The following is a 13,102-nucleotide window of genomic DNA, read 5'->3' as shown; positions in this document are numbered from 1 at the left end:
CGAGGAAATAACATTCCACACTGTCTCATTAATTACAAGAAAGTTCCGTTAAAATGGTTGTTAATTTAGTTTACAGTAATCAAAAGTCTTTAAACATTAAAGTTCTTGAGTTTCACAGTTTTTGCTATGCATATTTTTTGCACGCAGAATGTGTGTGACTCTGGCACTAACCAATGCACTTACTTGTGGACTTTCTAAATGCGAACTGCCAATTTTGTTTTTTAATGGACTTGTAGTCCGAGGTGATAGGTTACAATACAGCATCACCGGTCTGTTGCGGTCTAACTGTGTTGGTGAGGCAGTAAATTTCCACTGTGCAGTGACTTTGTCACTGCAATTCACTTTGGAGGTGTGGCGGTGGGACTTGAAGTCCCGTACCACCCTCTTACGGTGATAGTACTACATGAGTCAGGCAGAATTTATTGCCTAACATGGGCAGGGCCAATTTTGGTTGTCATGCAACTACTTATACTTGGGCTAAGAAACTTATTTCGTAAGCAATTTTATGCTTTGAAAATGATCTAGGTGGGATTTTATTGCTTTGGATGAACTACTAGAATTAATGTGATCTTGGCTTATAGAAAATGTTGCTGGTTAGAAATGCAGGAAAATAAATCTTCTACTACCCTGCTATGACACATACTGCATTTCCTATACACAATGGTGCCCTTACCTTGATAGCTGCCACCCTTTCAGCACAAAAAGGTCCCTACGCTATAGTTGTGACACTGTATCAGCAGTGTGGCACATCTTTAATGATTACTAGCCCGTCTCACATTTATTTACACGTCAAGTTCCATAGGACCAAATTGAGCAGTAAGTCTCCAAGGTCATGGAACATGTCAGTATATGAAATTACAACATGAAAGTAATAACAGCTAAACATAAAATGCTTATGAATCCAAAAAAAGACAAACCGTAAGTTTAAGTAAACGCAATCAACAATACAAGAAAAATCAGCTTAATTTTTCAAGGAAGTCTTTGACAGAATAGAAGGAGTAACCCATGAGGAAACTCTTCAGTTTCGATTTGAAAACAAGTGGATTACTGATAAGATTTTTGAAATCTTGTGGTAACTTACTGAAAATATAGTTTGAGGCCAATGCCAAAATACCCAGACTAGTGAACAGGGGTTGATTTCTGAGACAAAACTATCCTTTTAGAACGGGAAAATAAGCAAAGTAGACTAATTTTCGTGTCAAATGATCACTTACTTCATATACCGTTTAAATAGTAAAAATGACAGCATTAAGTCTTTGAACAAGACCCTGAACGTGGGCTTTCCACGACAGTTTACTATCTATCTAAGAACCTACAAATCTGAACTGTTCAGTTTCACTAATTACATGCCCATTCTGTGAAAATAAAACATCAGGTTTTGTTGAATCGTGTGTTAGAAACGGTAAAAACTGAGTCTTACTGTGATTTTGCATTAGTTTACTACCAAGCTAGTGTCATCAGCAAACAGAAATATTTTAGAGTCCCCATAATACTAGAGGGCACATCATTAATATAAATACGAAACAGGAGTACCCCCTATTTGACCATACCCCACTCAGATCTCACATCACAGCCATTCTCAACAGTGCGAATAATGACCTTTTGCTGTCTGTTGTTAAAGTGGTGAACCAATTCTGAGCTAATCCCCGTATTCTGCAATGGTCCGACTTCTGGAGAAATATTTTGTGATCAACACAATCAAACGTCTTAGTTAAATCAAAAAATATGCCTAGCATTCGAAACCTTTTGTTTAACCCATCCAGTGCCTCACAGAGAAAAGGGAAAACAGCATTTTCAGTTACCAAATAACTTCTAAAGCCGAACTGTACATTTGATAGCAAATTGTGTGACATAAATTGATCACTTATTCTTACATACACAGCCTTTTCAATAACTTTTAACAAACGCTGATGGCATAGAAATATGTCTAAAATTGTCTACACTATCCCCTTCTCCCTTTTTATAAAGCGGCTTTACTACTGAGTACTTTTATCGTTGAGAATCCTTAGTCTTCAGTGATTTAATTATTGACTCAATCTCCCCTTTGTCTGTATCTCTGACGAGCAATTCAGACATCAATGTTGGAAAGGCATTTGCCAAGAGAGTTATACAATTCCCTGTAGAAGCTAAATTTTTATTTAATTCACCAGCAATGCTCAGAAAATGATTGTTAAATACTGTACATATATCAGATTTATCAGAAACAGAAATGTTTCTACTATGAACTGACTTTATATTGTCGACTTTGTGCTGCTGACCAGACACTTCCTTCACAACTGACCACACAGTTTTAATTTTATCCTGTGAATTTGCTAATCTATTTACGTACCACATACTCTTTACCTTCCTAATAACATTTTTAAGCACCTTACAGTAATGTTTGTAACGGGCTACTGACACGATTGTGACTACTTCTAAAATTTTGATATAATTCCTGCTTTGTTCTACATGATATCCTTAACCCACTAGTTAGTCACCCAGGCTACCTTTTACTGCTGGAAATCCGTTTACAATGTTCTAATGGAAAGCAACTCTCAAAGAACATGTAGAAGGTCTCATTCAAATCTCAAAAGAATAATGACATAATTCATTCTCTGTCTTAAGTCAGTTAACCATGATCTTCCTAGTATCCACAAACTCATTAACAAGTTACAAAGAGGTAGCCTAACTTAGGACAGGAAGAATTTAAACCTATCCACAGTGATTGCTACAGCAACAGTGTCGACCGAAGCGTCCGATCCCACCCGTCGGCTTTGACCCATGACGTAAGGCTGTTGTGGTGTGTGACGTCACGACGGCGCGGAATTTAGTTTGTGAGAGTGGTGTACTTGTAGGTGTCGTTTTGATGCGATCGATGGTGCTCTCTGGTGGTGTGTTAGGTGATGTTTTTGGTTTAGTTTGCGAGTGTGGCGTCGTGTGTGAATTTTGGTAAATTGCTTTTTTATGTCTTTGGTAGGTATGGATATGACTGACAGGGTCAACAGTTTTCGGCTATGATGAGGGACAGTGCGTTGTCTCTAATAAAATTTCTTCAACTATTCCGATTTTTGAATGAAGTCGTGAAGTGTTCAGTGTCGTGAAGAAATGAGGCTTGCTTAAAGTTCCGGCGTCTCGGACCATGGACGGCTGTATGTGGAAATGTTGTAAGGATAACAGGTCAAGGGAAGTGTTCGATCCCAATGTGTGGCTGTGAATGTTGGTATTGGTATCAGGAGATGTTTTTGAGCTATATAGGTCAAGGGAAGTGTTAGGTCCTAATTTATGGGATCGGGAGCTGCTGTTGACCTATATAGGTCAAGGAAAGTCTCCGATTCCAGATGATATTGTGTTTAGTGGTACTTGGGGAGTTTTGTGATGTCGGTTTTTTTCGTCGTTTTGCTTGGTTTTGTATGGGGGTGGGTGTCTAAATTTGTTTATATTTAGTTTTTCCCCCACCCAAAAACCCCCTATTTCCCGCGCTTGTCCCGTTAGTGTCATTAGGCTTTTTGTGGAACGTGTGTGTGTTTGTTTTTCGACGTATTTTCATCCTCATAATGTGTACGTAACGACTTTATTGCGCGATATTGGAATCGTGTTTTATGGTCGTTTCCGCCATATTTGTGACGTCATGGGTCAAAGCAGACGGGCGGGATCGGACGCTTCCGTATTTCCCAGCAACATTTTGCTGTGGCCTGGAAGGAAAGACATTCCCCAAAAATGGTATTTTGCCCCCCCCCCCCCACCCTCTCTCTCTCTCTCTCTCTCTCTCTCTCTCTCTCTCTCTCTCACACACACACACACACACACACACACACACACACAAAATCTTTGCCCAACATTGTTTAATACTGGCCCCAGCCTTCTCTGAATGGATTATTTACCTGTAAAACACTCACCTGAATACTTATCACACAAATTCATTTGCTGCTACCTATTCCAACTCTGTCAATGGCACAACATGCCTAACAACAACATGCAAAACTGCTCGCGAAAGCAGCAAAGTCAAATGTCAACATTGTTCATTCTTGGACTATTTCACAGTTTTATGAGTTAGCGTGACCACAAACCAGTTTTCCACTCATGAAAAGCCTCTGCTGGCAATAAGCTTGACTACTAAGTCGCACAACATGCTACCCACAACAATGACAACGTTACTTTAAAAAACTGAGCATTAAGTATGCATTGGAACCCTCTTGCATAACATATCAAAAACTTGAAAATATTAAACCACAGTGAAACAACAAAAGTTTTCACCACTGATGCAACTGTATGCTATGACATTATAATACATGTAACATCACGGCCAGTGAGAACGATGAGGCATACTCTCTCTGAGTAGCTTCGTCTGTGATTTTGTAGTGTACAATTGTGTAATGATAAATGCACTATATCGTGCTGACTAAAGGTGTTATATTTTGTACCTACAGTATACTTATCATCTGCCACTATTATGGACCAGAGTTCCACAAGTACCCAATCTATAAAAAGAAATGGTTGACACATTCATTACCTTCATCAACTGATATTCAGTCTGTTGAAAGAAAAGGGGGTGGGGGGAAGGGATGAACAGTACTGTGATCTTTAATACACACTCCCATCTCCACTAAACATGTATAGATGTGGTACAAAACAATCTAAGCTCTCTCCGGCAATAACTAAATTACACTGTTAAAAAACACATAACATTAGAACTGAAACATAGAACAAAACCGCCACAGGACCACTTTTTTAATATATGCTGTTACAAGAAAATAGTGGTGGCCCCGTTGTTCACTAGATGTAAAATTTTAATCCCAATACATTTAATTGCACCACTTCAGTCATGTGAACAAGGTACAGGAGATTTTGAAATACTTGTTTGGAATAGTTTTTTGTGAATGAACAGAATACAAATAGGAACATGTAACAAGGAACCTGGATAACCTGTGCTGTACATCATAAAATCATTTTTGAAAGTAGTAAATGCAGAGGTTTACGACAGTAAACCGTGCAATCAAAATACAAGGTTAGGACAGAAAAAGCTCTTTAGAGTGCTTGACTGCAACATAGCACAGAGGTTAAAGTGCTAGACTTGCAGGCAGAGGGAACACAAATTATTTCAATCTTATATGGGAGTTTATTAACTAAGGATTGTACCGAGGTGGTTCTATAGGAATGAGCACAGCCATTTGTTTTACTTTTTCATGTTTAGATAGCCAGCAAAACGTTGTAAGTAATGTTCTTGTTCCTAATGGAACAATAAATGCAAGTTATTTCTTTACTGATTACTCCATACTGCTACTTTTATAATTCCCTGATTAAAGAAGAGTAGGTGTTACTTTGCAGTAAAATCACATCTGTTCACATGAAAGTGCTGTAATGTACACTTCAGTTTTATATTACGATGGGAATTTGCTTGCAACTAGGAACGCCTATACACTTTTCGATAGTAATGCCAATGCAGACAATGTTACGAACTTCCCATGGCAGAAGAATACAAGCACAGCACTGTTGTTATAAGACATGGCCCATGTAACACTAGGATATGAGCAAGAGTTGGATGAGAAAGCAGCAGCACTTTTTGAAATGTGCTGTTTTCACTGTCTCTACCAATATTATATAATGTCCATACACAAACGAATTTGGAAAAAAACGCCGGTTTATGATTCTGGCGAATCTATCTGCATTAAAGATTTGATTTCCCGATGTATTACTGAATTGGTCCATATCCCTGAATGTAACCGGGAATTACACTTCGGGATATAAAATTATACAGTGGTATAACGAAGGCTAATGATACTATAATCACTTTCGGATATCATGACAACAACACTCAATGGCATCTTTCTAGCCAGTCATAACCACAATGTCATCACAGTTTATACTGTTAACTGCAAAACATACATTGGCAACAACAGAAACTAATTCTAATTTACAGATGAGCTACCTGACAGGTTCAACGAAGTCATAATTTTATGCCAGTCAAATGTGTATTGCTCCGTTAGGCATGGTGCAGTCCGCACAGCCGAATCCTCATTCTGTCTACTCTCAACAATTATGTAATGTACGTTCGGTGACAGAAATGTTTCCATGTGACTTATCCTGTCCGCAACTTCCTCCATTTTTACAATCATTGTCAAATCATCAACAGTTTCCACTTTTATTCAGTTTCCAGTTCAAACCAGAATTTATTGTCTCTGCCCACACTTCAGCACTTTTTTAAACTGAAACTTCTACTAACAGCTGACCACAGAACATCATAATTACAAGTTACAACGCGTCTGACTTCCCAACACCAACAAACAAATTATCGACATTCTCTCGTTGAAGATCGACACCGCGGTTGCCGGGCCACATTGAGTGATGCAAGTTTATCAGTCCATCATCTCGGTTTTTTGTTGGGTGATTTAACCCTTTTGACGGGACTTAGAAGTCCCATTAACCAACGAGGAAGCGATTGTGACAAATCTTTCTGACAGTGGTCGTATGAAACTCGCTAGCCGAGATCGTTCAAAGTCTCTGCTAGTCTGCTCATAGGAAAGAGGAAACAATGGACTGTATTATGTCTATGTAGACATTCGCCAGGTGAATTGTAGCGGCTTGTTGGAGCAAAAAGCAACGGAAGGAAAAAGATGTAACGACTTTTGTCATTACACCTGATGACAATTCTATAGGTGAAACAAGTAGTTCTTCTTAGAACCAGGCCAATCTAAAGTGAAAGTAAAATCCTCAAAATAAATAGAAGATGGAACGAAGCAGAAACCATGACAGAAATACCAGAGTATGTCTTTCCTGGAGGTACATATAGTTCTGGTTTTTTTTGTTATTTGTTTGCTTAGTTTTAGTGCGTATAGTGTAAAATTACATTCATTTGGTTTTACAGGCCCAGATGAGGATGCGTTTGTGTCTTGTGATTCATCTACTGATATATTATGTGCTGCTTTAGAACCATTAATTACACACATAACCTATCAGTGTAAACTGTATGGAATGGGAAAGAACAAGATACTAAACTTAGAGGACAATGAACTTCTAAGTTTTATTGATATTAATTTCTTTATGGGCTACAATGCACTTTTGGAACGATTATTAGTCAACTTCTGCTCATTTAGGGGACCCAGTAGCGAAGCAATGCATGAACAGGAACCGTTTTGAAAATATTTAGTCAGTGTCATAGTTGAATGACAACCAAGGGAAACCTCAAGACTGTAAAGAAAAGTTGTATAGATTTCGTCCTTTTACTCAAAATGCGACCAAACATTTCAAAAAGGTACATAAATCAACATGGTAAGTTACTACAGACGAGAGCATGATGAGCAGGAGCTCAATGGAACAGTACAGTGCACTGAAACCAATCAAACGTGGTTTCAGGGTATACACTGGTGTCCAAAATTAAAGCAACAAACCACTATTCCCCCATCCTGTGTCTAGTTCACGATAAAATATAAAAAAAAACCTGTCAACAGATAACGATCGTGAAGTGCACAGAAGATCGCATTCCGGTCAACGGACAACCACGTCAGCCAGCAATGATGTCAGGGCACCTATCGAACGAGGTAGTGTTTGCCGGGTAGTCCCACATCCACACTCGCTGTGTACACAATCACGGACTATGGATCATGGCACAGAGAAGAGGCCTACAGACTCTCTGTGGTGGAGGGCCATACGAAGAATGGAAGAAGGACAGTTGCAAACTGATGTGGCCCAATGGCTTAATGTGCATCGTTATGTTGTTTTTCGGGTGCGGCGACAGTTTATACAGATTGAATCTGTGTCCCAAAGACCAGGATAGGGCCGAACGTTTGTGACATCTGAGAGAGAGGATCGTTATTTGGCCGGAAGGACATGACAATACAGCGTTAGCACTGCGCAGCAACTGGTATCTGACTTTCCACCATCCACTGGGTGTGTTGTATTGCGGCAGACGGTGTACAGAGGACTCCAGCAGAGTGGCCTTTATTGTCAGAGACCTGCTGCATGTGTAACTCTGATGCGTCTTCACTGAAGAGAACGTGTAGACTGGAGTTGTCAACATGCTACATGGATGGTCGAACAGTGGACCAACGTTCTTTTCGCAGATGAGTCCCTCTTTGGCCTGGAGAGTGATTCTCGACGGATTCGCGTCTGGAGGGAACATGGAATACGATTTCGGGACTCAAACATGTGGAAAGGAAGTGATACTGAGGAGGATCCCTAATAGTGTGGGCAGGGATTATGTTGATCTCTGAAAAACCTCTTCACGAAAGTGTACAAGGTTTAACTACTGTCAGGTATCGGGATGAGATCTTGGGACTCATGTAGAGCTGTTGCGAGGTGCTGTAGGCGCAGACTTCGTAGTGATGGACGATAATACTCGACCTCATAGAGTGCAGGTAGTTGATGTTTTCTTGGAAACAAAAGATATTGCACACATAGCGTGACCTGCTTGCTTTCTCGATTTGGATCTCGTACATTGGATCCCATACAACATGTCTGTGATGCACTAGGGAGATGAGCTGCATCATGTCAGCATCTGCCAATTAATCTCCAAGACTTGCGAGCAGCTCTGCAGGAAGAATGCGCGTTATTGCCTCAACATGATATTGATGAGATAATTCATAGGATGCCCCATCGCCGTCAGGCCCGTATTGCTGCCACAGGTGGTCACACTCCATACTGAGGACATTACTCAGTGTAACACGCATGAAAAATCAATGTTCTGCACTTCAGAAGACAAGCTGCATAGGGGTTGATAGAAAAAAGAATGTCAGCAGTGGAAGAAAGGCAGGGAAAAGAAAAGTGCTTCAGCAACATTTTAAAAGGACTGACCTAACATGATGAACAAGACAGAGAAGAGGAAAGGGAAGAGTTTCTCTATGCCAAGTGACATTAGGCTAAGCATCAGTGGAGTGCCCAATGTTTTTAAAAAACTAGCAGATGCTATAAAGCATTCTCCAATAATAATACTGAATTATGACTAGTCATCAGATGTAACATGTAGAAAATTTTCTTATGTCTGAACGAAATGAAATCAGGATATAATATCAACCATTGCATTGCAATGTAAAAATTCTGCTAACTGTTTGTCTTTCTGTAAACATAACTAAACAACTCATAATATCTCCTATGATCATTATAGCCTGTCAGGACGTTTAAGTCCCATTTTTTGTGCATAAAATAAGGAAATTATACTACTCTATTTTTAGTAGATATAATAATATTATCCCAAAATTTTAAACATTTTAGGGCAGTATTTAATAGTTTGGGAAGGAAAGGCTTAAAATCTTCAGTGTTTGTTTTGATTTTGCTCCAAACAGAAAACGAATTTGTAGCATTGTAGTCCTAATTATAATTTCGAGTATGAGTGTGTGTGTTGCATTCTTCAATTTACTTTGTCAATACATTGCTGGTAATGTACTTGACTTTTGCTCATGTTTGTAATATTCAGTAGAGCAAATGATTCCGTACTCATTTTTGTTTCATATAAAACAGGAAAGTGATATTGTTGCATAGTGTGCTATGGACATTTGTTCCTGCCTAGAATCTGTGTGTCAAACACTCTAATTAAATGCATTGTAAGGATATTGTTCATGCAATGCTTTGTTTTATTTCATGTATGTGTTTCATACTTTCTTGTATTTAATGGAGAACTCCATGTTAGCAGCTTGCTACAGAATTGGTATTCAAATTTATTACTTCTTGTTATGGAATGAGTATGTGTTTCTGCTTTATATGGTGTGGCATCTTGAGCCTGAGTATGTTTTTTAGTAATAGTGATACTACACAGTTATTGTGCCAGGTAGTGTTATGTAACAAAAATATTCTACACTGAATTACTTATTTGTATTGTGGTATATTGTGAACATGCTTTCACTTTATTCAGTGCTACAGCATTTAATAATGACTAATCATACAGCATTCACTAGTAGTTCCAATGATGAAGACATAAGAGTGTGTATAATATGCTTTTGAATTATCATTTGAGCAGGAAAATATTTGTGATATATACTGATTTCTGCTAAAATATATTGTTTCGAAAACTGGTTAATAATGGCTGAACACATATTTTCTTATATTCAAAGTCTTGTCAGGCCACCATGAGAACTGATTGCATTCTGTTTGTGCATAGTAACATGGGCCTTACACCTCTTATATTTTGATGGTCTGTGGTTGACTGTAATGCTCGGATTTTGGAAATCAAAAACGAACAGCAGAAATAGAGTATGAAAGGACAGAATGGTCATGCTAGACTGGGAGCTATTGGAGACCATATTCAGATGCCTTTTGCCAATTCAAAAATCAACTTCGTGTTTGAGAAGGCAGGTGAGACGTAGCAACTGGGTGTAAAATCGGAAAATGTAAAATTTTTGAGTATTGCTGGAGGTATTAAGTAATTGAAAAAAAAAGAAATCGCTTTGGTAATCGAATCCCTACTAATTGAGTTATTCATAACCATATAATCAAGTGCATATCGGGTAACCAATGCATACTCTAGAGTTGTGGTTCCCAAACTTTTTAGCTGTATGGACAACCTATTTTGAAATATATACAGGGTGAGTCACCTAACATTACTGCTGGATATATTTCGTAAACCACATCAAATACTGACGAATCGATGCCACAGACCGAACGTGAGGAGAGGGGCTAGTGTAATTGGTTAATACAAACCATAAAAAAATGCACGGAAGTATGTTTTTTAAGACAAACCTAAGTTTTTTTAAATGGAACCCCATTAGTTTTGTTAGCACATCTGAACATATAAACAAATACGTAATCAGTGCCGTTTGTTGCATTGTAAAATGTTAATTACATCCGGAGGTATTGTAACCTAAAGTTGACGCTTGAGTACCACTCCTCCGCTGTTCGATCGTGTGTATCGGAGAGCACCGAATTACGTAGGGATCCAAAGGGAACGGTGATGGACCTTAGGTACAGAAGAGACTGCAACAGCACATTATGTCCACATGCTAACACCTTTTTATTGGTCTTTTTCACTGACGCACATGTACATTACCATGAGGGGTGAGGTACACATACACACGTGTTTTCCGTTTTCAAATATGGAGTGGAATAGAGTGTGTCCCGACATGTCAGGCCAATAGATGTTCAATGTGGTGGCCATCATTTGCTGCACACAATTTCAATCTCTGGCGTAATGAATGTCGTACACGCCGCAGTACATCTGTTGTAATGTCGACACAGGCTGCCACAATACGTTGTTTCATATCCTCTGGGGTTGTAGGCACATCATGGTACACATTCTCCTTTAACATACCCCACAGAAAGAAGTCCAGAGGTGTAAGATCAGGAGAACGGGCTGGCCAGTTTATGCGTCCTCCACGTCCTATGAAACGCCCGTCGAACATCCTGTCAAGGGTCAGCCTAGTGTTAATTGCGGAATGTGCAGGTGCACCATCATGCTGATACCACATACGTCGACGCGTTTCCAGTGAGACATTTTCGAGCAACGTTGGCAGATCATTCTGTAGAAACGCGATGCATGTTGCAGCTGTTTGGCCCCCTGCAATGAAATGAGGACCAATGAGATGGTCGCCAATGATTCTGCACCATACATTTACAGTCCACGGTCACTGCCGCTCTACCTGTCTGAGCCAGCGAGGATTGTCCACCGACGAGTAATGCATGTTCCGTAGATTCACTGCCCCGTGGTTTGTGAAACCCGCTTCATCGGTAAACAGGTAGAACTGCAACGCATTCTCTGTTAATGCCCATTGACAGAATTGCACTCGATGATTAAAGTCATTACCATGTAATTGCTGATGTAGCGACACATGAAACAGGTGAAAGTGGTGACGATGCAGTATGCACATGACACTACTTTGACTCAGTCCACCGGCTCTCACAATGTCCCATGTACTCATGTGTGGGTTCATGGCAACAGCAGCTAACACACCAACTGCACCCGCTTCTCCTGTGACGGGCCTGTTACGGACCCGTTTGTGTGCTAAGAGCATACCTGTTGCATACAGTTGGCGGTAAATGGTTCAAATGGCTCTGAGCACTGTGGGACTTAACATCTGTGGTCATCAGTCCCCTAGAACTTAGAACTACTTAAACCTAACTAACCTAAGGAATTCACACAACACCCAGTCAAGTGGATGCTCTCTGTCCGGGTACCGTTCTGCATACACCCTGCAGGCTTCAGCTGCATTTCGTCGACACTCGCCATAGATGAGTATCATCTCCGCCTTTTCAGAGTTCGAATACACCATGGTCACAGTTCCTACAACACTACACTATCACAGACGTCTGGTAACACGGTGTACTACAGTTGGTCTGCGTGCGGAGACGAATGCAGAATAACAATAGCAGCAAGCGCTACATGCGGGCACTGCGACAGCTAGACCAAACCACAACAGTGCACTACAGCCACACTCGTAAACATGATCGTCATCGTAAACATGTCCCTGCAGATGCTGCTCGCCGACCGTGGGCCGTGTTTGTTACAACACGCAACTGAACGTCGGAGGTTTCAAGCGTCAACTTTACGTTACAATATCTCCGGATGTAATTAACATTTTACAATGCAACAAACGACAATGATTACGTATTTGTTTATATGTTCAGATGTGCTAACAAAACTAACGGGGTTCCATTTAAAAAATCGTAGGTTTGTGTTAAAAAACATACTCCCGTGCATTTTTTTATGGTTTGTATTAACCAATTACACTAGCCCCTCTCCTCACGTTCGGTCTGTGGAATCGGTTCGTCAGTATTTGATGTGGTTTACGAAATATATCCAGCAGTAATGTTAGGTGACTCACCCTGTGTATATATTCAATTCACTTAGCTGTGACAACTGTATGCGAAAACTGAAAAGCAAGTAGCCAATGTTAAAAAAAACTACAGTGGAATTTCCGACATTGTATGTCCCCATTAAGAGAATCAATATCTGAAACAGAATTGTTCATCATAGTCTTAAATTACTATCTACATTCAATATATTCATGAACTAGTGGTATATCTGTGATGATTCTGGACCAAAGAGTATTTTTAAGTAAAAATTCCAGGTTGCAAACCAAAATTCTAATTTCACAATTATCCCCAACCAAAAAAACTCATTTGCCTATAACAAAAAACGCAAATTCTCATTTTCTGATTAAAAAATTTTCAAAACCGATAAATTTCATTTTTAATAAGTAAG

At 39.6% G+C, this 13,102-nt stretch overlaps 1 protein-coding gene across 3 annotated transcripts in view; it reads right to left on the bottom strand.

Moving 5' to 3' along the window:
- Nucleotides 1-6,457, bottom strand: part of LOC126190629 (endoplasmic reticulum membrane-associated RNA degradation protein-like) — an 84,213-nt gene extending 77,756 nt beyond the window's left edge. For all 3 annotated transcript variants that reach the window (XR_007538264.1, XR_007538266.1, XM_049931048.1), the window contains exon 1: nt 5,906-6,457. Coding sequence is in view for 1 of the 3 variants with exons in the window: in XM_049931048.1 (XP_049787005.1) it covers nt 5,906-6,092 (187 nt within the window). In the remaining 2 variants the exon portion in view is untranslated. The remainder of the gene's footprint in view (nt 1-5,905) is intronic.
- Between the last annotated feature and the right edge of the window lie 6,645 nt (nt 6,458-13,102).

Source organism: Schistocerca cancellata, chromosome 1 (assembly GCF_023864275.1).
Source record: "Schistocerca cancellata isolate TAMUIC-IGC-003103 chromosome 1, iqSchCanc2.1, whole genome shotgun sequence".
Lineage (NCBI taxonomy): Eukaryota > Metazoa > Arthropoda > Insecta > Orthoptera > Acrididae > Schistocerca > Schistocerca cancellata.
This window is presented reverse-complemented; position numbering and strand designations above follow the sequence as displayed.